The following is a 27,932-nucleotide window of genomic DNA, read 5'->3' as shown; positions in this document are numbered from 1 at the left end:
TTATAACTCTTGATTGTGTTTGGCTGAGGAGTTACACCTAGGATGGCTTGAGGTTGAGTAAATTATGGGATAATTTTAATTTTTGAATGCACTATTCCTTTAATGAGCACCGTTTTGGCCGAGATCCGGGGGTTTTGTTGCAGACCTTGGAAATCTGTTTGCGACAGCAAAATACAGCCAAAAGTCGTGTAGTGCGAGCCTGCCTTAAGTGTGCTCTGACGTCAGCCCAAAAGAAAAGTCGACTCGTTTCTGTGGCGGATAAAATGATTACATTTGGTACAATCAATTAATCACATACAGTAATACCAGGATCCAGTATTACGAAAGTATATAGTAAATTCAGATTTCCATGTTTACATTATTTTCGAATGGTGATTCATAATGGAGATGGAAATATTAAAATGCAGACAGGCCATTAGCAGTTTTACGGTGCTTTTAATAAATATATTTGCACACTCTGAATTCAAGCAGTTATATTAGCCATCCCTCAGTTTGCAGATTGAAGTTGTGCCAAATGCAGAATGATGCTATAGCAGTAAGAGAAGCATCATCATTTTGGTCTTGCATGCTCAAATGCCCACCTCTGAAGCATCATTACACATCCTCAGTATCAGGCGTCATCAACCGGCTACATAAAAAGCAGTCCAGCAATCTCCCTTTCTGCATCTCATTCAAATATATTTCATACTTTTCAGCACTGTGGCATTACATTATAAATGTATTAGTACAAACTTAACACTGCAGGCCTATTGATAAAATACACACAATTCTGAGTCATGTTTATGTTTTAAAGGTCCACTTTAAAGGAGACCTTGTGATCTGCGTCTGTCAGCAGGAACCCCAAACTGAGCAACATCCATGCCCGCACACACAATCACACATTCACACATACACATCAACGTCATTTCAACAGCAGGGCTCATTATATGAATGCATCGTATGAGTGCATGGGGAGTCCTCCATTCCGTGCTCATCTTTGCTCAAGTATGACACAGAAGACAGGAGGAGAGGATGGAAGATGGTGGTAGGGGGTGCGTGCCTGCTTGCCAGTTGGCAGATTGAGTCCATGCTTTTGCTTATTTGAGAATCTTGTGGTAAGGATAGAGATTGAGGTTGGAAGTAAATGCCTGGATGTCTGTGATGGTAGTGGCTGAGGCCAGTAAAGTGGAAGCAGGAAGGAAGGTGAGTTTGGAAACCTCCCCATACAGTGACATCTTACTGCCCTCCTCCTCTCCGGTGGCCGGATGTTCCTTACTAGGAGGGTCGTTTTCTTCTACTCCAAAACCAACAACCTGAAAAGACAATAAGACTGAAACTCCTGGGGCCTGGTGTATAAATGTTGCGTACGTAGATTCACTGAATATATACCCGGTATGCGGGTAAACTTACATGCACACTGAGCTTCCTGTTGCCTTGACCCCGATGTTCCATGAACCAGTTCACCAGTTCAGCCTTGGTCATAAGTTTCAGTGCATCAATCTGTTGTACAAGTAAAAAAAATAAAAAGTCCAAGTATATTCCCACAATTCATCATTAACACATTGCTGAGCTGTCAGGCTTTGCTCATGTGCAACAGGGCTCCTCACCTCTCGGCTGAGTCTGTCGAAGATGTATTGCTGCGTGACCACCTCTGTCCAGTTCCTGTCCACCTCCTCGCCGAGATGGGTGTCTTCGCAACCCTTCAGCTTGACGAGAGCAGTCACCTGTGTCTTAAAGGCCTCATCACTCAAGCTGTTCATCTTCTCTCCAAAGCTCACCAGAAACTCCTCAATCTTTGTCTCCACCAGCTCAGTGCTGGAGCGCAGGAAGTGCGTGAAGAGAAGAAAATACGTTTTTGTCAGTTTCAGACCACATTAATGCACCCAAATTAACAGATAACATCATTTACAATGATCATAAATATTTGCCCCTTCTAGCAAACTGAACTCAACACGCACTTAACATAATAGGGTTCCCACACTTCCTGACCACACTATTATTCAAAAGTTTGGAGTCATTTGGATTTTTTGAAAAATATTTTTCAAAGAAGTCTCTTATGCTCACTAAGGCTGCATTTATTTGATCAAAAATACAGTAAAAGTTGTAATATTGTCAAATATTTTAATACATTTTAGAATTAATTAATTAATTATTAATTTAATAATTAGAATTTACAGCAGCCATTACTCCAGTCTTCAGTGTCACATGATCCTTCAGAAATCATTCTAAAGCCGGGTGCACACTGTACGATTTATAATAGTCCTTTACAATTGTTCCTTGTCAGACTGTACGAACATGATCCCCGCTGTAAACCATGTCACACTGTAAGATCTAAGTTGTCAATGTCAGACTGTACGACAGACAAGACGTGTCAAAAACGGACGCACACAAGATAACTTGTCCGGAGTTTTTCATCAATCAATGACATGTTCGGTGACTGAGCTGCATTATATGCGGGATTGAAATGGTGGCTACAAAGAAATCTCTAATGTTAATTTTGGTCATGGCTTGTCTTTAAAAATGAAGACAATTTGACGGTCGTCGTAGGAGAGTCACACTGCAGGACTGAGAGTCAAATCTTCTGACACTGCCAGAAATAAAGGTAAAATTTGATCACAATGGTCATTAATCGGCTGTTGGTTAACAAGTCAAACTAACGATTTAAGACATTAGCCAAGGATCAGAGGAATCTTTTAGAATTTGCTAAATTAGTCTCAGATGGCCAAATCGTGGCCAAAATCGTACAGTGTGAACTCGGCTTGAGATAATGATTTGGTGCTCAAGTAATATTTCTTATTATCAATGTTGAAAACAGTTGTACTGCTTAATATTTTTGAGGAAACTTTTCTTCAGGATTCTTTGAAGAACATAACGTTCAAAGAAAGAACAGCATTTATTTTGAATTAAAATGTTTTGATTAATTTAATTGATCCTTGCTTAATAAAAGATGATTTTCTCATAACTTTTCCAGTTGTTTGTGAAGCCTGAATAAAGTTTATTTTAATCATTTGATAGGGACCTCAAGATTAATTCTAGATAAAGAAATACTTTAGAACTAACCTTTTAAGATTCTTTTGAAATTCACACTTTTGAATAATTATTCTGTTTCCAGTGGTAACCCTGATATATAAACAACCTTTTGCAATATAGACTTTTATGAAGCAATACAATTTTATGCATCATTAAATACATGGATGTAGTGTTAACATTGAGTGTATTTCACTTCAGAAATACTAAAGAGAGCCAATCAGTGTAAAGTAACACTGCAATTTAGTCGAGATAGAGGTGGAGATAAAGGTTAATTATGATTCTGAAGTCAAGAGGCAGCAGCTGCAGTACATAAATCAGATCATTCTGATGCAGCAGTGAGAACTGCAACTAAAAAAGCACAGTGAGAGCTCACTTGAACTTTGTGGCCTGAGTCTCCACTGTGACTGAGAATCCAAGGACACCTGATGTGTTTCTACAGGTTGGGTAGACGTGATATCTGTGAAAACAGATGGAGTACAACTAATTAAAACCAGCAACTGGAGTAAGATAAATGTCTTAATGTTGTCCCTTCACCACAGACTTACCCTAGTGTCTCTTTGGTTCGGAGGAAGTCAAAGCATGGCTCCTCCATGTGCATCTACAACACAGCAGTCACAATGATAAGACATGGGTTAATGTAATGCCGCTCGTGTACGAACATGCTTTAGTCTGCAGCCAAAACAGTAGAATAGTATAGAAGTCGCCTTATATTGGAGTTTGCTGATATAAGGTGCAGAGGGGTAAGAATTTCTGGTTAATTAGACAATGGTTTTTAATATCATTATATTCAATGTGAAAAAAACAACAACATTCCTTTTAGTGAGGCTTTAGTTCAATATTCAAACAATAATCCCAGGTAACACTTTATTTTAAGTTGGTATAGTTACACGTTACTACATGTACTTACTACAGTAGTAACAGTAAATTATGCATAATTACAAGTATCTAACCCTAAACCAAACCAAACCATAACTCTATAGTAAGTACATGTAGTTAATTAATATTACTCAGTACTTATTTGAGTAAGTACAATGCAAGTGTAAGCTAATGTCAGGGATTGCCCACAATGAAAAAAGGTTATTAACATTTTTAGCTGATAGTTCCAGAAGTTATCAGCAGCGATTAATCGGCAAAAGTAAATACATGGTCGGACACTTTAAAACGAGAGCAAGCTCAAGCTGTCAGAGTGTTTTAAAGTAACTGCTGAGAAAGACAGAACTGGACAGTGTCCAAATCAGTCTTCAGTATAAAGTAAAGTGGATGAGTTGAGCTTATGGCCATGCAGATGTGTGTGCTCAGCACCCTAAAGAGCAATAACTGAGAACTTCTTTTGAAACTGGCCGGAGAGACTGACTTTATTGCTTAAAAAGCAGGAGATGCTGTTCTTATACATATATAAAGTTACGGTAACACTTTACAATAAGGTTTCATTTGTTAACATTAGTTAATGTATTTAATAACCATGAGCAATACATTTGTTACTGTATTTGTTAATGTTAGTTCACAGTGCATTAACTAATGTTAACAAGATTTTAATAAAGTATTAGTATATGTTGAAATTAACATTAACAAAGATTAATAAATGCTGTATAAGAACAGTTCATTATTAGTTCATGCTAACTAATGTAGTTAACTAATGAACCTTATTGTAAAGTGTTACCAGTTACAGTAATGTTTACTGTAAGTGATACCCTTCGTTATGAAGTCAGCTACCAAAACGGAGTCATACTCACCACTAGTAGCTCCATCAGTGTGTGCTCACGAAGGTTCTTAGGACCAGACTACCAAAAGACAGAAGTAGAAATTAGGGATAATCACTGAGATTATACCAATACAATATACAAAATGTAATGCGCTGCTGTTGGTTTAGCTTGGTATTACCTGGTAATAGACAGTGACCTCAGAGTTCGCATCTCCCTTGTTGAGAGACTTGACTTTGCAGAGATGATGTTTCTGCGGGAGCTCTACCACTCTGAAGAGAACAGGGACCTCTACTGACAACTTCTTGAACTGCAATTTTCTGAAAGCGGGGGGAAAAAAATGCAATGCTATTTTTGATTCTATTTTTTTAAAACATTGTGGTACTGCTATACAAAACAACTGGTAGAAATAAAAAATACAAGTGCTTACTCAGTAACATACTGCAAAAACCCCATGGTTTCCTACAGGTAATGAGAAAAGAAAAATGTTTTGAACCTTGAATGTTCCTCAAAAAACAAAAAGTATGTATAAAGTGTGCAAACTCACAGTGCTAGTAAAGTTTCCCTGCACTAGTCCTTCAGCATACAGCTCAGACTTGAATCTGCTCACAAACTCCATGAGCTCACCCACACTTAGCCCATCCAGCACAGCCTGGTACTTCTGAATGGTTGACCAGCGAGAGTGCTCTAGAATCAGAAGCCTCACGTCTCTGAGGAGACACAAATGGACAGACAGAGAGAGAACTATGACTTTATACTTTGTATAAATATATTACAAAGGCTATATAGACACTAGTATTCTAGACTGCAGGGGTTGTGGAGGAACCCACCATGGTGTTATATACCAATTATATTAAGATTCAATTTGCCCATTCTAGAGTCGTTTTGACACCACATACTGCATTTTATCCTCTGAGGAGACACATATGGACAGACAGAGAGAGAACTATGACTTTATACTTTGTATAAATATATTACAAAGGCTATATAGACACTAGTATTCTGGACTGCAGGGGTTGTGGAGGAACCCACCATGGTGTTATATAGCAATTATATTAAGATTCAATTTGCCTATTCTAGAGTCGTTTTGACACCACATACTGCATTTTATCCTGCATTTAGCAAGAATGCAGGACAAAAATTACAGTAATACCATGTATAATGTTACAAAAGATTACTAATTAAAATACATGTTCTTTTGAACTTTCTATTCATCAACGCAAAAAAAAAAACCTCTTACTTGAGCAGAAAATCAGCATACTAGAATGATTTGTGATGATGTGACACTAAAGACTGGATTAATGGCTGATTTGCATCACAGGAATAAATCACATTTTAAAGCATATTAAAAGAGAAAACTACTCTTTTAAACGGTGTTAATATATCACAATATTAATGTTTTTTTCTCTATTTTTGATCAAATAAATGCAGCCTTGGTGAAAATAAGTTTTTTTTTTTTTTAACCAACCCCACACTTTTGAACGTTAGACCTTTTATGGCGGCATAACACAATCACAAATGTGTTTACATGCTCGAATGTTGATTCGCATACATAGCGGCCAGAAAACACACCATAGATTGGTAGTTTAAAGACGCAGTGAAAAAAATATTTTAAGACTTACATTTTCATTTTCTAAATGAAAGAAACATATAAAAATTAACAAAAAATTGCTAAGAATGTTGGTGTACGATGTCACTACTGTACTTGTGGGTGGGGCTACAGGGGCAACTGCAGTAAAGGCAAACGTAAAAGAGACACACTTTCCAAGCTTCTCAGGCTTGATGAGGATGTTAAAGTAGGTTTTCTTCAGCTGCTCTGCAAACATGCTGAATACGTCAGGAGCGGAAGAGAAATCAGCGAGATAATCCACAATCAGGTTGAACAGCAACTGCAACAAATGTCAGCAATTTAAACAATAAATGAAAAAAATAAAAATCAACTTCTGAATATAACCTGATTTGCACTTGTTACTTACCGGTAGTTTGTGGTTGAAGCCCTTAACCTTGATGACCAGGCCATGCTCCCCTGCAACCAATTTATATTCTAGCTGGGCCACATCAGCCTCGTAGGCCGGCTCTGCCAAGTTATGCACCAGGATATTCACAAACAGGTCAAAAAGCACCAGGCTAAGAGGAGGAGAGAGGAGAGAACAAAAAGAGAAGGTCAGATGAAAAGGTAAATGGATGAGCAAGAATAGAAACTAGAGATGAAGTCATTCCAAAGAGCTAAGCAGACACTAATGGCTAGATGGTGTTTCCATGGCTACAGCATTTACAAGATCTGCTTGAACGACTGTACGTTTTTACATGATCTTACTTTTTTGGAGACTTCTGAACCACGGGTGATATGAGGTGGAAACGCACATATGCTGGAGGAAGAGAAAGAAAACGAAAGTGTGAGCTGGATAAGCGAGCACAGAGGTTCGGCAAGAGACTTTTTGAACTCCCCATTCAATCTATTTTGCTTTTAGACATCAGGTACATGATATATTGACTGTAGAGACAAACACAATGACACCTTTGGGGATCTTGAACTTGTTGTCCTTCTTGTACCACAGACACCCTCTTTCATTGTTCATTATTCTGACAGGGTACTCAGTGTCAGGACAGTCAGAGGTTTTGAGGGCGAAATCAGTAGCTGGAGGTGAAAACAAACAACAAACAGTCTTGAAACAGGCTACAGATGCAGTCCCTGACAACAACATTATAAGACGTCAACTAAGGACACCTACCGATGAACTTGTTCTCAACAGGTAGGTGAAGGCTCGGGTTTAAATCGAAATCAGAAACCCAGAGCTCTCTCCATTGCTGCTGTATGTCTGTAAAAGGACAACAAAAACATGGTTCAGACAAGTGTTTGTGTCTCCAGAGCTGCACAATATAGAGGATAAATGCTTAATGCTACTTCTTACAATAAATTTCAATTATACTCAAGTCAATTTAAAACCTTCAGCAAGCACATCTGCCTGAGCAAGGAAAGGAATTCCTCAAAGTGCACTTAAGTAAGAAATAGCAAATATTTTACTTAAATGACATTCTGTAAAAACTATTATTCAGCATTAATGTCAATCAAATGGACATCTAACCACAGGCAGGCATATATAACAACTAGGGATGCACTGAAATTTCGGCTACCGACATTTTTCAGCTGAAACAGCTATTTCTCTCAACTTTAAAAATCGATTGATTTTATTACAAAATTCAAACAATAAATGTTGTTTTGGCGCTCTTTAATACTGACAGATCGCTGTAGCGGAGTTCAAGCGGCAGAACAGATCAAGCGTATCGATCATCTCATCTCCTCTTTACTACTAGTTACAGCACAAAATAAACATGGGCAAACATGAAGTATGTTGAAAGATACATTACAACTTACCGAAATTACACGTAATCACTCAATCAGTGTTTCAACCGGAGAAAGACGTCAATAAAACAGCTTGTAGGCAATGTCACTTAAAGGGTTAGTTCAAAAATGAAAATTCTGTCAGTAATCACTCACCCTCGTGTTGCTCTAACCCCGGAAGACTTTCGTTCATCTTTGGAACACAAATTAAGATATTTTTGATGAAATCTGAGAGCTGGATCACTCATATTTTCATAAAAAATATCTTAATTTGTGTTCCGAAGATGAACAAAAGCCTTACTGGGTTGGAACAACATGAGGTTGAGTGATTACTGACAGAATTTTCATTTTTGGGTGAACTATCCCTTTAACGTTATATTTACCTCAAGCAAGTTATTCAATGTCCATAAACTAATTAGTTAGCTAGAAAAAAATAACGCAAAAGATCATTTTGCTAAATATATGCACTGTTATTACAGTTTACTGTTGTTTAACTGCTTAGATTTTACCAACAATCTGGAGTAGAAACAATATTAAAAACTGCCTTATGTCCAATTTAAATGTTTGTACAACTCAGTTTTAGGTATTTGAGTGTTGATTATTAAATAATTGATTAATTTATTATTGGTTTTTAGCCAAGTGCATCCTGAATTTTCGGTTTCGGCCTAGAATTTTAATTTCTGTGCATCCCTAATAACAACTTTTGTGTGCAATATGACATCTAGAACATTCAGATAAACAGATTACTGAGAGAATGGAGAGAGTTAGATCCACCCATGCTTACAGGCAGCAACAGCTTGTTGTGCTTGGACTTGGATGTATTTCCCTTCTGAATAACCACCCACAATCTTCTGGTTGTCGTTTACTGTGGTTATGTTTAAAACCAAAATACTCCCACACAACCAAGGGGCTTCCTAATTTTGGCATCAGATCTTCATCTACAGCTGCAGTGGCTGCACTGATTCATTTTGATAAGCTAGCGCATGTTCTCCACTTCAAACTGGTCCTACTTCCGCTTGTTTGTTCAAGTGTATGAGTATATTAAGTATACTGTATATCAGTGGTTCTCAACTCCAGTCCTCGGGACCCGCTGCTCTGCACATTTTGTATGTCTCCCTTATTTAACACACCTGAATCAGATCATCAGCTCGTTAAGAGAGACTCCATGAACTGAACTGAGTGTGTCGGATAAGAGAGACATACAAAATGTGCAGAGCAACGGGTCCCGAGGACTGGAGTTGAGAACCACTGCTGTATATAATTCTGTGGTTCAGTAAGCTTATTCCAATAGGTTAATCTGCAATGTTAACAATTCAACACTGTGCATTCTGACTTTCACTTCCTGACTCAACAAATATGGACACATATCAAATGAAATGAAAACGGAGAATTGAAATTAAAAAGAAGTACAAACCTTCCACACTGTATTGGGTCCCAAACCACTTTTCCCTAAGTGGACACTGGCCTTCATGCTCGGGGGACAAAAGAAGCAAGTTGGCCTTCTCTGGTGTGAGGAGCTTCAGTGCAGCAGAGATCACCTAAGAGAAAAAAAAGCCCACATTATAAAAGATTTCCTGTTTTCTTTCGCTAGGCATGCTGAAATAGCACAAATATGTACCTATATTTTTACAAAACCTGTTAAAAATTAAAATCAGTGGTGCCTGTGAAGGACAACTACCTCCGGTTTGAACTCAAACATTAGCTGGTCTCCTGTTAAAAAGTCCTCTTTTGGGAACAGCTGCATGTTTTCACAGATGTCCTCCACATACTCAATAGGATCAGTCTGTAAAAGTAACATTGCAAGTACTAAGTCTACACACAAATACTCATAACCATCTACTTTTAAAATGGTTCTAATAGCCAGGAATACAAAAATACAAAATTTTTGTTGAGAAACAGCTAAGCGTTCATTGGCTGACAATAGTGTAAAATGCTTAATCGCACCTGCTCCTGATAGTGGAATTCATTGGCCTCGATCTTTTGAATTTCTTCATATATTCTGCCAAAGAAAAACAAAGCTTTTCATAATGTCTTTCAAGCTTCATTATTGAGTAAAGTGTGTGCATAGATTCTACTTCAATAAAACTCTGTGTTGCACACTTCACATAAAGGGCCTACCTTTGTTGGGGCCCAAGAGTCTGAAGCATTTTCAAGTACTGGAAGACCAGATGAGCAACCTGAATAACGAAAAATATGCAAATGACCATGGATGCATTCCTTCTGAGTGGGACTAAACTTCACAGCAATCGTGCCTGTTATAATTTGGGATGGCAAAGGGGTGTGTTTGTGCCTCAAAGGCTTTGTAATCCTATTTTACACATAATCTAGCAAAGCTGTTAGTTTCTCAGCTTTCCCCCAGTATTCCTATAATGACATTAAGTGTGAAAAGAATATTATATCTTAAGGATCCTTGTAACTGCTTATTTTTTTGACATGAACTAAGTGTAGAAATGTAAAACAATGCAGTAATTGGGCTGGTGACCCTTTGCAGACCTCATAGAAGTTCTGGAAGCCCTCATCGGTCAGAGTGATGGAGATACTAAAAATTGAGTAGGTGGTGTTCTGATCAAAACCAGTTTCACTGTTTCCACCAAACAAAGCCAGAGCCCAGCACCTAATCAGAGAGATAGAGAGATCCAATTCAATCGTTTTTGCCGTTGGTACAAAAGTTATGCACAACACTTCACTATGTTACATGTACAGGTTACAAAGAAAGCAGAAAAACCTTGCCAATCATTAAAAACCAAATCATGAGAGAAAGGCCTTACTTCCTCCTAAGCATGGACAGAATGCTTCCAGTTCCCTCGTGGCCAATCAGCCAAGCGATGTAATGCAGAGGCTTTACCCTGAGGACCGACATAAAGAGCTTTGGCTAAGCGTCACATTATTTGAGAAATAATATTGGCATTCCAATACAGACCAACAAAATCAATACGTAAAGACCCAATGAAATGGCTTTATGAGAGCAGTTTTGATATATTTGCTATTGAAACAGGAAGATAGGGCAGGACATAACAAAGATGTGGATATACTGTAGATGTTCTCAAGCTAACAGATACAGACTTAAATTAACCTAAATAAGTCCCTTGTTGATTTCAGTGTAATTTTAACAACACTTTTCAAAAGATGTTTTAAAAAATGAAACCCAGTAAAAATACACTGTAAAAGCACTGAAATTCACTGTGGATCACTGTATATCTTTTAGACAAACATTTAACTGAAAAGGGCCATGCAGAGCACCACCTTGGCTGGTTTACCTGTAATGCTTCTCTTGAGGGGGTAGAGCCCATGTGATGGTGAGGGCATGTACTTTTCTAACAGGCACCACTGGAACAAACCAAATATTGGTTGTTAAAATATTGGAGTTTCAGACTTTGTTAAACCTCATTCGAGTATGAAGCTCTTTAACATACCTCGGTAAAGTTTGTTGAAGTCAAGTGTTTCAAAGGGGCTCAGCTGGTCTGAAAAATCAGGCTTTTGCTGCCCACTGGAAGCAATTGAAAAACATTTTAAATCGCATTCATATCATCACATTTTCAGAATTAAAAATAGTAATTTGCTTACTTGTTGGGCACTTGACTGAAGATTTCTCTAACCCATTCCTCAAGGGTGTCAAGATTCTCTGTGAAGGATAAGAATAGAAGAAATTTTAGGATCATTTTCCATTAGAAATTCCATATCCAAGTAAAGTTCTGTATACATTACCTACCTTTAGACTGCACAGCTAAGGTCATATAGTGAGCAGAGTAGTACCTCTTCCAGAACTCACGGAGTCGCTTGTAAACATTGATATTATTTTCCTTAGGTTCAGTCTTCAGGGTCTGTGCATTTCCTTAAATACGATCACCAAAACAAAAGCAACTGAAACTCTAGAACAAATCAAAGAGCAACTCTAAAACAGCTTTGTATGCTTGACTTACCCCAGCAGAACTTGCTCATGGGATGGTTGGGCTTTGCTAGGCTGCCAAAGAGCATTTCCTTACGGTGAGAGTCTGAAGGCTTAGCAAGCTGGTATTCTGTGGCCAAAAAAAACCCAAAACAACAAACAAACAAAAAACCATAAGGCCGTTAAGCTGCCTAGTTAAGCTATCAAGACTATTTTAACCTATAAAAGCTTCACTCACCACTGTCCACAGCCTCAACCTCACGATCAATGGCGTCTTCAATCATAAGAGGGCAGATGAAAAACTGAGCCCATCTGAAAAAAGACAATTGCATTATTTTAAAGGTTATAACATTTTTATTTGAATGCTTTTGGTTAGGAAAATACAAAATGGGATTGTGCGAAATATTACAAGTGCACTTGTTCCAAAAAAAAAGACCAAAAAAAAAGGACATCAGGATAAGGTGATAAGATCACATCTTTAGAGCTACTTCACCTGTCAAGGGCTTCTTTGAAGCGTTTCCTTTGCACATCAAATTGGAAAATGGTTCTCTCACAATCAGTTGAAGCATTATCACTGCCACCATGCTTTTTCAGGAATGCATCAAAGCCATTTTCAGAAGGGTACTTTTCACTGCCCATGAACACCACTGGGACATAAGAAGAGAGATACGGTCAAGTGAAACATTATCACTGAGAATAAAGCATTACTGAATACAGTAATGGCAGAACAGCTGCAGGTGTGACTTACTGTGTTCAAGGAAGTGTGCAAGGCCAGGTAGGTCATTAGGGTCACTGAAACTCCCTACGCCAATACAAAGGGCCGCTGCAGACTAATTTCAGGAGGACAAAAAACTTATTGCACTGAAATCATTTCAACACACTAAACCTGATATTTTACTGTAATGCCTGATTTTCATTTTATAGCCGATAACTGATAAATGACTGATATTTAGAATTCTAGATTACTTTGTCTAAATAAAAGTAAAACTACAAACTAAGATCAGTCATTTTAAATGTAGAGTTATGACGGTTTGAATAAAAGCAGTCAATATTACAATTTGAATCCATAGACAACAAAATCAAACCTGTTTTTCAGATCCTTTTTTCTTCATCCTTTCACTGTCCTCATCTAGCTCCTCAAAGTCACTATCCTGACTGTCCCCTTCCTCTACAGATTCCTCGTCCGTTCCTTCCCCTGAGTCTCCCTCCTCTTCCTCTCCCTCTGCCTCTTCCTCCTCCTCTTCTGAATCTTCATCGTCATCTTCAGCTTTTCCATCTAAGCCACTCCGATCAGAGATCAGAAGAGCCCTCAGTCCATTACTCAGCTCAATGTATCTGGATGAAAAGAGAAAATATTCTGTTAGCCGGTTTAGTCATCAGCACTTGCATGCAGTGTTGTGTTTCACACTCAGAGATGGAACCAGAGCTTGTGATTTACTTGTGTGATCTCACATTTCTGTTGACTCCCTATACTCCAGTGCCAACACACTGTATCGTAAAATGATCTTTTAAAAGGTTACACTTGTTATTTTAAGAATAAGACAGGTGTTGACTGGTAGAACCAAGATATCAGTTTTAAATCTGTATGTCTGGACTTTACCTGTATTGTTTGGGGTCACTTGGGGACTTGATAATTTGAGGGTCCCCTGGGTTGTCATCTCCTCCACTGTCCCCTGGAGGTTCGTTGGGGTCTCTGAGTGGTTCTCCCCGGTCTGGACCAGCAGACTGAGCAGGGCTGCTAGCTGCAGCACATTTGAACTTGTTTGTTTGGGGCATCTTGAGAAATGATGCGACTTTAGCACTGGAGTTGAGGTGAATGGGGCGGTTTATGAGCCTGCTACAAAACAGGGGAAACGCACGCGCAGCCTTCAACAGAGCGATACTGACTTTGTTTTTTCAGTCTGAAAGAAATGATATGTATATTAGAAACAGGATCACCATTAAAAGTAAACACATAATGTACACTATCTTAAATGATACAGTCGGGTCTGGCTTTCACGAGGGAATACTTTAACTTCGGACACATCTTTTTTACAACAATGATCATCACTACTGTGCTACAATGAAGCTAATCCGCTACAGACACAATTTAACATGACGCAAAGAAGACACAGAGATTCACTAGCTATGTTTAGTAAACGGATTCAGTTAATTTATCTAAAATATGATACGACCAAATGAGTTCAGTTCCTGGCAATATTTCACAAAGTTAGTCAAGTTTCATCGCCGTCTCATACCTGCTGTCCTGATGATGGGTCAGCCGAACTTTACAGCACAGGGCCTGTCACCGGTAGGTTGCGTCTATGCAACAAGAAGAGTTCTGATTCGCCAAAGATCATTGACGTAGTAAAACGCGAGTCTGTGATTGGCCAAAGTTATTGCCAGGGTGAATACATCTGTTTCATCTGTCTCAGCATTCCATACGGTGGTGTGTTGTTGTCTAGGTAATGTGGATACTTACATTTCGATTTCCACCATCGATTACGAAACTTTTGTAATGACACAATATCTATTCTTGTTCCTTTTTTATAGAAGTAAACGCCAGAGAACATAATCCAATCGCCTCATACCCACATCATTTTTTTTATTTGTGGTTGTATGTCTATACAGTGATTTTGGATTTATTTAAAATTACAGACGTTTTACTTTACTTTTAGAGAGATGGTTTTGTGGGTGTGTGGATAGATGGATGGTGATCCAAAATAAATTACCTCGAAGAAAAGGATGTAGCCTACATAATTGGACATAGCCTACTAAGTACTAACACACCCTCCCTTATGAATTTATATACATTTTAAGCTTATACTAAAAGACATGTAATGTGTGAACTATCCCAAACACATGACCTTTAAAAGAACTGTAATGATAATATGTCTAAGATTGTCTTGACTATAAAAACATATTTTGTCAAGCCTCTATTAAACCAGTAAAGCCTGGCATGTAATTATAGTAAGAAAATCTTGTGTAGAGAAAATGCCTATTTAGGCCTATTTGAATTGGTTTCAATAGCCTATATCAGATTGCTGACCAGCCTATATTGAATGTTCAGTAAACTAATAAAAGTGCACAAGCACAGCTTAAGTGTTCTTTTGATCCTCCATTCCTTTCCATTTAATTACCTACAGGTACCCTGTGAAAAGAAGCTTATAATGCTGCATCCATGACAACCAGATATGTACTGTCATTATCAAATGTTAAGAGTAGGTTATGCACAGTGTTTTTGTTGCATATCACATAAATGCTGCTAGCCTATTGTGGATTAGACCTGTTGGTTTGTGCTTGAGCCTTATGTGTTGTGTTTAATGAGTTAGACCCTGCTGAGAGTGAAAGGAGTTTGTTTCTGGCAAGGTTCTTATTTGCTGATGTTTAGAACAGGTAATCTGTTCTTAGTCATTTAATTCTGGTTAATTGTTTCTATATTTTACGATTTGATGTGGAGATAATCATAATCATTGGATTCCCTCCCTGTATAATCCTGTGTGGATATATCACATGCCCGTGAACGCGTTTGCATTGTTTAGTAGTGGATGACTGCAACTCTCTCCGCCAGTAGGGGGAGCTCTCGTCATGGCATATTTTCTGCTTCATTTATTACTGCTGCTTTGATGTAATCTTTTAGCATTTCAAGTACGATGCTTCACATGATAAGAGGTGATTTCCCTTGGAGCACTCCTCCTGTTCTGTGAAATGCTGTGTCGCAACATTTTGAGTTTGGGTCTGGTGTGTTTAAATTTTTTAACAAGATACTTTTGACAAGGAAATGCTGTAGGCCAGAACAACACTCAAAACCGACAAACAAATCAGACAATGAAAATTAAAGGGATAGTTCACCCAAAAATGAAAATTCTGTCATCAGTTACTCACCGTCATGTCTTTCCAAACCTGTATGAGTTTATTTCTTCTGTTGAACACAAAAGATATTTTAAAGAATGTTGGTAACCAGACAGTTGATGGCACCTATTAACTTCCATAGTGTTTTTTTTTTTTCTTTTTTTTTTCTATTATGGAAGTCAATGGCCACCGTCAACTGTTTGACTACCAACATTCTTTAAAATATCTTCTTTTGTGTTCAACAGAAGAAAGAAACTCATATAGGTTTGGGTGAACCTATTTGAGGGTGAGTAAGTGATGACAGAATTTTCATTTTTGGGTGAACTATCCCTTTAAAGGAGAACTCCGGTCAATTTTAACATTGAGCTAATTTTTTTTGTAAATTTGGAGTGCTGTCAGTACAGAGAACAGCGACAAAAATCGGTGTTGCCTACACCGTGTTATCCTCTTTTTAAAATTTGCACCCTGTTGACTAAAATGGGGCAAGTTTTAAACCTGCTTTTAGCCTCTTAACATCCTTGATGTGTCATTACAAGTGCCCAGCCATGTGAGTGATTCCTTTAGAGTTAACACGGGTGAATCTGACTGCATTAGATGTGAAAGATATGAATAAAAATGATGTTATTTCAGCCAGCGCACATACCTGTATTTACATCCTGTTTTCGGTCAAAGTCCATAGTAATCGATTGTCGAGTTCACGCGCATAGGTTTAGTACGTACGATCATGCGCCCGAACTCGACAATCGATTACTGTGGACTTCAACCGAAAACATGTGCGCTGGCTGAAATAACATCATTTTTATTCATATCTTTCACATCTAATGCAGTCAGATTCACCCGCGTTCACTCTAAAGGAATCACTCACATGGCTGTGCACTTGTAATGACACATGAAGGATGTTAAGAGGCTAAAAGCAGGTTTAAAACTTGCCCCATTGAAGTCAACATGGGTGCAAATTTTAAAAAGAGGATAACACGGTGTAGGCAACACCGATTTTTGTCGTTGTTCTCTGTACTGACAGCACTCCAAATTTACAAAAAAATGAGCTCAATGTTAAAATTGACCGGAGTTCTCCTTTAAGTCCGTGGAAACATGTATTTATGTTAAGGACAATACAATCTTGCCCTGAAATATGAATCATTTCCAAGCAAAATAAATAAGCCCATTCAAAATGAATAATATAACACAATAATATTAATGATAATAAAGTGCAACGTTTAGGGTCAATACAGGTAAAATGGAACAGCTTCTGACCATTTGTCATCACCGTTGATTTTAAAATATGATCTAAATGGCTACATAAGTGCTTTAGAACTTAATGCTGATTTTTAATGGATGAACATACACATAATGATATATGATTTAAGCTATTGTGCTATATACTTATAGTCAACCTACGGATTGGTCCTGAATGGTCTTATATGAAAAGATTTAACAAAAGATTCTAATTGGTCAACCAAGGCATTCAGTGGTCAGATTTTTCCAACTATTCACCGTCGTCCATGGCAACGCTGTATATCTCATAACTGATGGCACTTCAGTATTAATATAATGTAATTTTCCTGCAGTGTTCACCTTCTTGCCATAGGCTGATTGTTTTGTAAATTTTAGTATGCAATATAAAATATACATTTTTATATGATAACATTTAGTTATAGCTGTATAACATTTAGTAAAAATAGCTGTTTTTATATGATAAACAGCTGTTTATATTGTAATCTAAAAAACAAAACAAAAAAATTCAAATGTATATTTTTTATCATTTATATGTTAGTAGTACGGACACTGCCATTCTCCCGCATGGCTTCTAAAATAGCACCCTTCATCCACAGCACTTAATCCATCAGGAGTTTACCGGGGACTCCAAGGGACAGGTTCCAATGGCAACTGATTTATATCCTAATTAAAATGGGAGGGTAGTTTAATTAGCCTAACACTGGTTATTGCTTAAGGCCGGCCGTCCTTGGTGGAGGTGTGAGGAGAGGGGTCATTGCTCTGTGCTATCTATGAGGAGCACCTCACTAAATGGTTAAAGCACCTGTGGATCCAGATAGCTCCCGCTCCAGCACTTCAGTGTCAGCTACGCCCTTCATCTTCAGTTTCTAAAGCTGGATAATTAATGACCAGCTCCAGGCTAAATGAACGTCAAATGGCCTGACCACCATATTACATCTCGTGATTTATTTTTCTTCTGGAAAAATTACACCTCTAATCGTGTCTCTTCAGTGGCAAATTGAGACAGTTGGTTTTGTCAAACAGACTTTGTTGGTTTCATGTGAGAGGGATTTATAATTGCACGAGAGTGCTTTAAATGATTTGTTAATTAGTCTAAGGTGGTTAAAATCATGTAAATCCTTAATACAATCATTCTTCAAACAAAGCTAATCTTTTGTAATTATATTAATTACATACAATTACTTGCTTAAATTGATCAGTGGAAAGCACGACTTGGCTATTATAATATTATGGAATGGAGATTGAATTGTTTTCTTTGAAGGGGGTTGAAATATGCGTTCAGGTCAGAATATGGCATTAGTTTTCAGAGACGGTTGGGGTTTCTGGACCCCATTACTATCCTGTCAATCACCTCATTACCGTGTGCCCTACACCACATACCTTTAATAATTTCAACCCCACAATTCCTAATCATTTGTTTATTTGTATTTTTTGTTTCTCTTCTAAGGTCTCTGGTCAATAATCTTGCAGCAATGTGATGGAGAAACACTGCTTTAATCACCTTTAACAGGCTTTTGAAGAAAAGGGAAGCTGCTGTCGCAAGCTAATTCACTGGAACATGTTCAGATCTGCAGCCCTGATCTGTGTGACAGCATTAAAGATTTTTTTTTTTAAGGATCTTCAGGAAAATGCTTTAATGCTCAAAGGCACAGAGAGCTGCTGAGACAGAGTATTAACTAGCTTTAGCTTAGATTGTCTGTTACCTGTGGGAAATTCACAATAAAGGGAAAACTAAAGTCGATATGCCTATGTGCTCAGAATATTATATGAGAAATTAGTTTGCTTTGGTTTTAATACATAAAGCAATTGAAGATCGCAGGCTGGTATTTATTAAGCATTTATTTATCCATGCATATCACTGTCAAATGACAAATTCATTATGAAGTAATTAACTGGTGATTTATAAGATAATTAATCAGCCATATGAGAAATCAGCAAAAGTGGGCATCAAGTCAACATTGTTCATTCTCAGTTCCAAAATAAGCAACATGCCCATGTATGAAGCACCACATTGTTGTGCAGTAGCAGATGGCACTATGTTTCCATGGTAACCAAATTAAGGTTTCATTAAATTGTTAGGGGCCTATATCATGAAGGATGATGAATAAGTAACCCAAGAAGCCATGTCGCTATGGGAATAGTTACAGTATTATTTAATAATACGAGTAAAGTGGCCTAAATACCGTCGTCAACGTTACGTATTCTGGGTACAAACAAACTCAACTACTTTCTTTCGTAAATCAATGCAAATCTCACAAATATGTCTCATGAGAGCGAGCGTAACACATTAAATCGCGTTAAGAAGCCAAGTCAAATCTGAAACGGTGTGTCGCGCGCCGACTGCTGCCGCGTTCATATTATTCTCATCATCTCGCGCATATTTTGAAGCGTTTCATAGCAGGGCTGCAGGCGGGCGGGCGCGCGCGCTCGGTGCAATATATTTTACTTGGAAACCGAAGTCCGAGGCAGCGCCATCCTGTGATTTTATTTCCATGCCAACTTGAACCGGGTTAGTTTTTGTAACTGTTTCCAACCGAAATGTACTAAGATCTCGCACATCATCAGTCCTCACAGTGGTGCTGAACTGCAGCCTTCGCTGTCTTCACTGTTGAGCGCTCGTCAGGGGAGCGGACCTGCATCCTAAAGCAAACCTTTCTGAGACATTGCAGTCCTGTCACGTCTTCGGCTCTCCTATTTGCTTCCACCACGAGAGCGGGGAGAAGAAGAAGAAGAAGCGGCTCAACGTTGGTGACATGGCAAGAAGCAGCATTATTTAAAGTGCTCAATCTTCTGCTCTTTTAATTCCACTGCAGCAACCTGAGTGAGTAGCGCACATTTCTGCTCAGTCAATGCCTCTGATATGGATCCGGACGCGGGCGGTGGTAAAGCCAGACAAAGGGGAATGTTAATAGATTGCATTTTAGCGCACTGGATTATCATTATGTGTTAATTATATATCTGACAGCCTAATATCATGGCATGAATCGCTCTTGGTATGGTAAGCTAAAGGACAATACATTGTTTTTAGCTTCCATAAGTTCAGCTTTTTTCATGCAGTGCTTGAATGGTTTCCTTATGTCTGTATTGCATACTCAGTTCAAAGCTGGTTCTGATCTGGGTCTCAGCTGGGTCTGTTCTGTCGAGAGAGCAATGTGATTATATGGACTGGATTTCAGTTTAACTTGGTCTCTCTTTTTTTATTTTTTTATTTTTTTATTTATCGTGTTGGGTTTACATGGATTTGCCAAATAAGAATATTATTTTTCTCTTATCATACTTTACCTCAAAGTACTGTAACTGCAAGATTTTTTTTTGTCTGTTACCCTAAAGATTTTGCTTGCAATAATATGCTTTGCATGCATTAGTGGCGGCCTGAGGGAGCTACATTATTTCAATGACCTGTATGCACATACCCCTTCAGCAATCAATAGAACCTAGGTCTTATTAACATCACATTCCTAAGTGCCCTGCTGTGCACATTAGCTAATAGGTGCTCATGGAGGAGGGGAGAAAGAAATATTTTCCATGGAGGTCAAATTGATATTCCAGAGTCATTAGCTGATTTAGAAACTAAATCGAAACCTCTAGAGAAGCATTATGCCTTTAAATGGATTATGTCACATTTTGCATCTTCTCAATATCACTTTAGTAAATGCAGCAGGCATACTTTTAAGTCAGTATTAAGCTCTGGTGCATTTGCTGACATTGGTAATTGAAGCCTTTATTTTTTATTTCGACTATATTGTTTGCAGTAAAAAGCTGCAGTCAAAGCTGCTAAGCTGCATTATGCTCCGTCATACAGTATAGATGATAGCCTCCCCTATTCTTCAGTATTATCACAACTAACTTGTCAAAAGTCAACATCTTTTGAATTGAGCAGTTGTTTATCATCCTCTCTGTATTCACGCCACTAAAACTGTTGTATTTTTTTCAGTGCAGTGAAGGAACTCTTGAGGCTATGCACTTGCCTGCATTTGGTGAAAGCATGTTGTGGGTTACACTGCTAAGCACAATTGCACTTGGATGGACAACACCTATCCCTCTACTTGATGATTCAGAAGAAATAGACGAACCTTGCTTTGAGCCCTGCTACTGCGAAGTGAAGGAAGGCCTGTTTCACGTTCATTGTGACAGCAAAGGATTTACAAATATTAGCCAAGTCTCACAGTCATGGCTTAGACCATTCAAGCTCTACCTGCAGAAAAACTCGTTACGGAAGCTCTACTTCAACAGTTTTTTGCACTTGAACAATGCAGTGGCCATTAATCTGGGCAATAATGCCCTGCAGGACATCCATGTTGGGGCTTTCAATGGTTTGAGCTCCCTGAAGAGGTTGTACCTTCACGAAAACAAGCTGGAAGTGTTCCGGAATGACACATTTCTCGGACTGGAGAGTTTAGAATACCTTCAGGCAGACTATAATGTTATCAAGAGAATAGACAGTGGGGCGTTCCGAAATCTCCACAAACTCAGAGTGCTCATCCTTAATGACAATTTAATACCCATGCTGCCGGCGTTTCTTTTCAGATCTGTCTCTCTGACGCACCTTGACTTGAGAGGCAACCGACTAAAGACGTTGGCTTATAAAGGGATTTTGGAATATATTGGTCGCAGTCTTATGGAGATCCAGTTGGAGGAGAACCCTTGGAACTGTGTCTGCGATATCATCCAGCTCAAGGCCTGGTTGGAGCGGATTCCGTACACTGCAGTTGTTGGCGAGATCACGTGCGAGTACCCTTTCCACCTCCACGGAAAGGACCTCAGAGAGATCAAACGCAGTGAGCTTTGTCCCTTATTAAATGAAGGGGAAATTGAGTCAATTCTAGCCGTCCTACACTTACCATTCTACACAGGGAGGGCGAGGCCTACAAAGCCGTCATCTATAGTCTCCCCTAATCAAAACACTGTCTCCTCTGTGGAACAAAGAGAAAGACCTCCAAAGCCAACAAAAAGACCCAGGCCCTCAAAGACACCACCAACACCACGCAGTGTGTTCCCTAATCAGCCACCTGTAGCCGGATACCAGACACGGCCGCCTATACCCATCATTTGCCCCATTGGATGTACCTGTAACTTGCATATTAATGACCTTGGTTTGACAGTCAACTGTAAGGAGAATGGGTTTCGGAACATTTCTGAGTTGATGCCTCGACCCTTGAACGCCAAGAAGCTTTACTTGAGTGGAAATCTCATTCAGAGAATATACAAGTCCGATTTTTGGAATTTCTCCAGTCTTGATTTATTGCACTTGGGAAACAATCAGATATTTTACGTTCAAGAGGGGGCTTTTGTTAATCTCCCTAATTTGAGAAGCCTTTACCTGAACGGTAATAGTATTGTGAAGTTAACTCTTGATATGTTCCATGGTTTGCACAGCCTTGAGTATTTGTATTTCGAGTACAACGAGATACGAGAAATCCAGCCGGCTGCCTTCAGTTTAATGCCCTCCCTGCAGCTTGTCTTTCTCAACAACAACCTCTTGCGCACATTGCCCGTGGGAACGTTTGCAGGTACCTCGCTGACACGCCTGAACCTGCGGAACAACTACTTTCATTGCCTCCCAGTCAGTGGCGTTCTGGAACACCTGCATGCTGTAGTCCAGATCGACCTAAATCAGAACCCCTGGGACTGCTCCTGTGACATCATCCCTCTCAAAGAGTGGCTGGACACGCTGAGCTTAGTGGTCATAGTCGGAGAAGTGGTGTGTAAGACCCCCGAGCTGGTCTCAGGAAAAGATTTACGCTCTCTGAATTCTGAAGTGATTTGCCCTGAGCTCCGACAGTCCTCACTGTCTCCTGCCGAATCAGATGGGCTTATCACTACATATCCCGAGGTGGGGCCGCACCCGCCGAAAGGTGCCATACCCCTCTCTGTTCTCATTCTCAGCCTGCTGGTTCTGTTCGTGTCTGCCTTCTTTGCTGCTGCAGCTCTTTGCGCATATGCTCTTAAAAAGCGTGAAAAGCTTCCCTTTAGGAAGCAAGGGGAAGTGGGCCTGGCAGGCATTCAGATGGAATGTGGAATATTCACAGAGCAGCCACCAACCTTACCAGAAACTCCTCCTTCCAATCACGTGTACGATAGCATCGGTGCTCCCTCTTCGCACATGTGCAGCAACCCCGTTTACAAAAGCGGACAGGAGTCGTCGGGGCAGAAGCATCCATTCTCAGAGACAAAAGAGAGTGGTTCGCACTACAGAACGCTGGTGGAGAAGGAAAAGGAGTGGACCATGGCCATCTCCAGCTCCCCTATTAACACTATTGTCAGCGTCGGCCCGCCGTGTGGTGACATTGCCGGCTTTCATGAAAATGGAATACTCTGTCCGACTGTCATTGATAGCCAAGGTCCCACACCCAAGGTGGGATTAGTGGACAGTCTTTTTGGCACAACTCCCCAGTTTAGCAACCTGCCTGACAGACACACACATACTCCCTCAGAGTATCCACATGCCAAACAGGATGCCAGACAAAAGCAAACGATCACAACCACAGGGACAAGGACAGGATGTCCTAATCAAACCCAAAGTGATTACCCTGAGCTGAGGGCTAGACTCAAAACAAAGATGGATTACATTGATATGCTGGAGAGGTCATATCAATTCTAAGACATGTCAGATATAAGACTGCACATCCAAAATGAAAATGGTAAGATGGAAAAAGAATTCATGCGATGTAAGATGGTACGGTTTTCCCTCAAGTTGCTCTGGAGGAAATCCCTTGTTCAGATTTTTTAAAGTGCCTTCATAAGAGCAGCCAGCAATGTTGTAAATGAGTATTTTTGTATCACAGTTTTATTTATCTAAAATACATAGATTTACATTAGAAGGAAAAGGTTTCCAGACTTTGCAATGTTGGTAAACGTGAAGCAAATTATTCGTATGAATGCAGGGCGTGCGGTCTTGGCTTTTAACTCGTTTGCATCAAAAACTTCTGAGATATTTTTTATTTAACTAAAAATTGTCTATCAGCAATAGAGATACTGCAGTTATTGTATAACTGTTAAGTGCTTTGTTGATTCTGTATTTTCAAATTGAGTAGATTGTCTTTATCTGGACTTATTGAATGGTTTTATGGACCAAGCTAAGGTCAAAACATGTAAAAGATTGGGAACTATTGATCATGTCTAGGGACGTAATTTCCATATCTCACATAGGCAAAGACAGATATGTGCATATATTTATTCTTAGATTTCAGTGTTGCAATTATTATTGTAAGACATCATGTTAAATCAGTGTATAATGATTATGCCTCTGGTTTAGCCTTCCTTGAAAAAATAACCCATGAATTCAATAAAGGGTGCTAAACTAAGCCAAGTTCTGCAAACTGTACCATTTTGAGTTGCAGACATGCAGATTTTGGCCTCTGCAGCATGCACACACACACACACACACACACACACACACACACACACGCACACACACACACACACACCCACACACACACACACACACACACAGAGCACTTTATCCACATGCTTATAATATGCTTCAAAAATAGATTCAATAGAACAAAGTGTTTCAAACGAGACCTTATATGCTGGAAACTAGAAAATAACAGCGTGAAATTTGTCAGAGATTGCATGATATTGACACAGTCAATTTGCGAAAGACTCTGTCAGGTCACCCACATACCTGGAGGAGAGGAAGCAGAGAATATGTGCAGCATTCTTATAGCATCCTCTGCAGTCTCCAGTCCCCTGAGTGTCCATGGGAGGGCATCAGTTAGATACACCTATTCACCATGCATAAGCTGGCTTAACCTAGTTACGCAGCATTGCGTAAGGGTGAAAAATACCTTTTTTTGGCGTCATACTGTAAAAACCTTGAATAAAGCCAAACATGGAAAGAGATGAAGCTGAATATTTATCAATATCGGAAGTTCCATCATCCCGCGATTTGACTTTTTTTTTTTTTTTTTTTTCTCATTCGCATGATCTTTTTTCGCTTTTATAATTTCTCGTCTCATTGTATGAAATGCAATTACAAACCTCCACTTAGAGCCAGCAAAACACATATTCCCATTTTAGTCACAAAGAGCTACAGTAAACATTAAAGTAATGGAGTGTCTAAAGTATGAAAGTGTGTGCCTGATTGTTTTAGTTGCTCTCAAAAGGGTTTTGCTAATTGGTCCAGCTTCTCTTGAAATTGGCCAGTCGACAAGCTGAAAGTCCAAGGACACGCGTGTGAAAGGAGGGTAACGTCAGAGCCCCGGATCTGCTCTTATCGCGCTGCCCCTGTTTATTTTTGCTAATGTTGTACTTGGCAGATTCCATCCCTCACAGGCCATCCATCATTTACACAGTTGGACGTTTATAACGGCATTTCTGCTTCTAGCATACAGACCTGCTTGTCAAAGAGAGCAGCTTCCTAACCACCTTTCCTCAGTGATAATTCACAAAGCTTTTGTCCAAAGTATGAGGAGAGATAATCCTCTCAATGCCACTCCAGTAACCCTCATTATACGCCTCTGCTACCCAATCCCACAGACGGCCTGGCCAACTGATCCTGTATGCAGAGAATGCGATCGCAGGGGCAGTCAGCTGCTCGGCTACATAGTGCTCATGTGCCTCGCCAAGACAAAGTGGCATTTAACCAAGAGACCATGAACAGAGAGAAACGGGCAAATGTGAAATGACAGCTTATGTTTAATGGTTGATGCAATCTAACCAGCAGTTACTTTCTTTGAGAGTATTGTGTGACTATTTTTATGGGGATGCTCCTAACATAAAGTGGCATCATTATGAGGTTAATAATTACTTCTGGAAAATGCTCTCAGTACAGCCATTTAACAAAATACTGTTATTATGAATTCTGAACACGACATATGGCGATGAATGCGAAAATGTAATGCGCCGCACCACGGATAATGTGTTCCCAACACGTAAATGAGCCACAAAGTACCTGCAGAATTTTCAATGGGATGCAATTAGTCAGCAAACGGTGTGTGCCGTTGCTCTCTGACATTTGCATTTTTACCAGAGACTGTGGCCTTTTCCTCTGGCTGTCACGCCTGTAATGTGTCTGCTCAGACATGCCGTCAAAACCCTTGCCCCTTGGGAAATTCAGGGACACCATAGTGCAGGCAGTTGTCATTTTACTTAGTTGAAAAGCTGGACAGCTTGGACATGGTTCAAGTGTTCCACTGTCGTCAATGCTGTTCTTTTTCCAAAATTTATCACAGAGCAGAAAAATATGAAAAAATTTGCACCGACTTGCATTTAGATGCGCTTCTCTGTTCTGAAAAACCTCAGCGAACGCCTTTCTAATACTGATGATACCTTTCTATATTGACCAATATTTCTGCGGTATTGTGTTGGGTGATATTTGCTGCATGTGGTTTGTGCTTTAACCTTTCAATATATTGAAGTTGCTTTTTTTTTTTTTTTAAAGAAAAGAGGAATAATAAGAATGTGCTTGAAAGGGACAGGCAGAGACAGAGAGAGAAAATGGAAAAGTTCTTTAGAAACCACTCACGTAGCTTAAGTCGTTAGATATAAGATTTTACACAGGTCACTATTTATTGAACCAATTTAATCACTATACTGTGAACATTTAGTGAACATTTTTTATTTGAATCTAATTAAATTGTTTAGATGTTACCACACAAAGCACATTTTTCTAGTAGGGATGCAAAATGTATCTGCAGCCATTATGTGCGGCCATTATATTAATTTTCAAGAATCAATGAATATTGGATATTGAATGAATATTTAAATGTCATTTCCTTTTTTTTTTAATATTATATTAGGCTCTAAGTGAGTGTCAGATGATGGCAATGGTTAATCTTTAATAACACTCTTAAATTGATTTTTATTTGTGAATGAATGAATATTCATCTTTCATACTGTACATTATAATGTTGTGATGCCTAAATTTACTTGTAGAATTGGAAATTATTTTGATTTATTTATTAAGACACAATAGTAATAATTTTTAATATTAACATTTATCAGTTAATATAAAAATATTCTCCTACTTATTATCAGTCAGAATAGTAATTTTGAGGTATACCTATTTAGCATGTTTTCAGTGTACTTTTTTTATACTTTACAACACTACAGTATCATTTTTTTCCCGCATTCGCATGTCACTCTGTGGCTCACATCTACCAGATTGTCAGATCAGCTCAGAAACCCTGATTGAATAATAGATTGTGGTTGCTGGTATAGGAAATGATAAGAAAATATTACCTCACCGCACACTTCTCTAAATGTACAGCCGGTGCAAGACCAGGCTCGTGTTTTGTATGCTGTACAGGATCAATCTCTGTTTGAAGCAGATTTGACACCATACTGAGAGCTTTGTCTTGGGAAAAGAGAGTAGGATGCTGTCAAACCAGATTTTTTTTTTTTGTTTCTCCTCCTTTACCTTTCTTTTTTCATCTGGAATTAAACTCTGCCAGCAAGGAGAAAAGTTGTATTTTAGTGTCTGACGAGTGACTTTTTATGCCCAATTTCTTCATACAGCACAGCGGTGCTGATACAGTTGGTGCGATCTGGTTGTTCCCTGTCCATGGTGCTGAATTTCTTTTGTGCAAAGGATAGAGAAGGTATCAGCAAGGCGTTCTGCGAGGCTCTGTGCTGTGCTGTGCAGCTTTTGCGGTGTGCTATTTCCTGCAGTGGGAGCTGTTTTTATGCATTTGAGGATGAATCTAGAATCTAGTACACTGTGATGCAGCAATCTGCACCGTTTCTTAAGTCCACCATCTGTTGTAGTTCTTGGACATTTATGGGAGATCTGTCAGTGTAATTGTGTGTTTGTCTTGGCTGGGAGGGCATTGATCTGACCTACGGCATCTAACGGAACACCAGTCACTGTCTCAGTAATTGCAGGTTTTCATTAAGAAAACTTGATCAGCATGCAAGGGGGAGACGAAATGAAAACAAAGCAAATTATATGTTGTATTTGTTTATTTGAATTGAATTGATGTGA

General features: G+C 39.0%; 2 protein-coding genes across 4 annotated transcripts; one reads left to right on the top strand and one right to left on the bottom strand.

The window, feature by feature from the left end:
• Nucleotides 1–419: 419 nt before the first annotated feature.
• nrd1a (nardilysin a (N-arginine dibasic convertase)) lies at nucleotides 420–14,248 on the bottom strand. Of its 2 annotated transcripts, none has more exons than XM_079877521.1 (31): nucleotides 14,176–14,248; nucleotides 13,539–13,775; nucleotides 13,024–13,273; nucleotides 12,687–12,768; nucleotides 12,432–12,585; nucleotides 12,177–12,250; nucleotides 11,973–12,068; nucleotides 11,762–11,884; nucleotides 11,617–11,674; nucleotides 11,466–11,539; nucleotides 11,310–11,379; nucleotides 10,821–10,898; nucleotides 10,546–10,666; nucleotides 10,171–10,229; nucleotides 9,997–10,051; nucleotides 9,731–9,835; nucleotides 9,467–9,590; nucleotides 7,442–7,528; nucleotides 7,228–7,347; nucleotides 7,027–7,078; nucleotides 6,686–6,836; nucleotides 6,471–6,598; nucleotides 5,257–5,419; nucleotides 5,140–5,171; nucleotides 4,891–5,029; nucleotides 4,743–4,790; nucleotides 3,555–3,607; nucleotides 3,383–3,466; nucleotides 1,587–1,794; nucleotides 1,390–1,479; nucleotides 420–1,292 (listed from the first exon to the last, which is right to left on the bottom strand). In XM_079877521.1, exons 2-31 carry the CDS (start codon nucleotides 13,712–13,714, stop codon nucleotides 1,077–1,079), a joined length of 3,270 nt encoding a protein of 1,089 aa, XP_079733647.1. In that variant the 5' UTR covers nucleotides 13,715–13,775; nucleotides 14,176–14,248; the 3' UTR covers nucleotides 420–1,076. The 2 variants fall into 2 exon arrangements, with proteins under 2 accessions (XP_079733647.1, XP_079733646.1); XM_079877520.1 differs by having other exon boundaries at nucleotides 13,539–13,839; nucleotides 14,176–14,240.
• A 5,067-nt stretch (nucleotides 14,249–19,315) lies between these two features.
• Nucleotides 19,316–24,307, top strand: LOC307162253 (SLIT and NTRK-like protein 3). Of its 2 annotated transcripts, none has more exons than XM_079877464.1 (2): nucleotides 19,316–19,826; nucleotides 20,940–24,307. In XM_079877464.1, the coding sequence occupies exon 2, from the start codon at nucleotides 20,964–20,966 to the stop codon at nucleotides 23,604–23,606; it is 2,643 nt and encodes an 880-aa protein (XP_079733590.1). In that variant the 5' UTR covers nucleotides 19,316–19,826; nucleotides 20,940–20,963; the 3' UTR covers nucleotides 23,607–24,307. The 2 variants fall into 2 exon arrangements, with proteins under 2 accessions (XP_079733590.1, XP_079733589.1); XM_079877463.1 differs by lacking the exon at nucleotides 19,316–19,826 and adding an exon at nucleotides 19,955–20,003 and having other exon boundaries at nucleotides 20,940–24,301.
• Nucleotides 24,308–27,932: the final 3,625 nt, after the last annotated feature.

The sequence above is a fragment of the Squalius cephalus genome (genome assembly GCF_949319135.1).
Source record: "Squalius cephalus genome assembly, chromosome: 7".
Lineage (NCBI taxonomy): Eukaryota > Metazoa > Chordata > Actinopteri > Cypriniformes > Leuciscidae > Squalius > Squalius cephalus.
Note: the sequence above shows the minus strand (reverse complement) of the source record. Positions and strands in the feature narration are given on the sequence as shown.

What these genes read in the sequence shown, in the direction of transcription:
- nrd1a (XM_079877521.1), bottom strand. Translation starts at nt 13,714, where the DNA reads ATGCCCCAAACAAACAAGTTCAAATGTGCTGCAGCTAGCAGCCCTGCT. An exon ending in TGCACACTTCCTTGAACACA is followed by an intron (nt 12,586 to 12,686) that starts GTAAGTCACACC and finishes CTTATGTCCCAG; the next exon opens with TGGTGTTCATGGGCAGTGAA. An exon ending in AATTCCACTATCAGGAGCAG is followed by an intron (nt 9,836 to 9,996) that starts GTGCGATTAAGC and finishes TTACTTTTACAG; the next exon opens with ACTGATCCTATTGAGTATGT.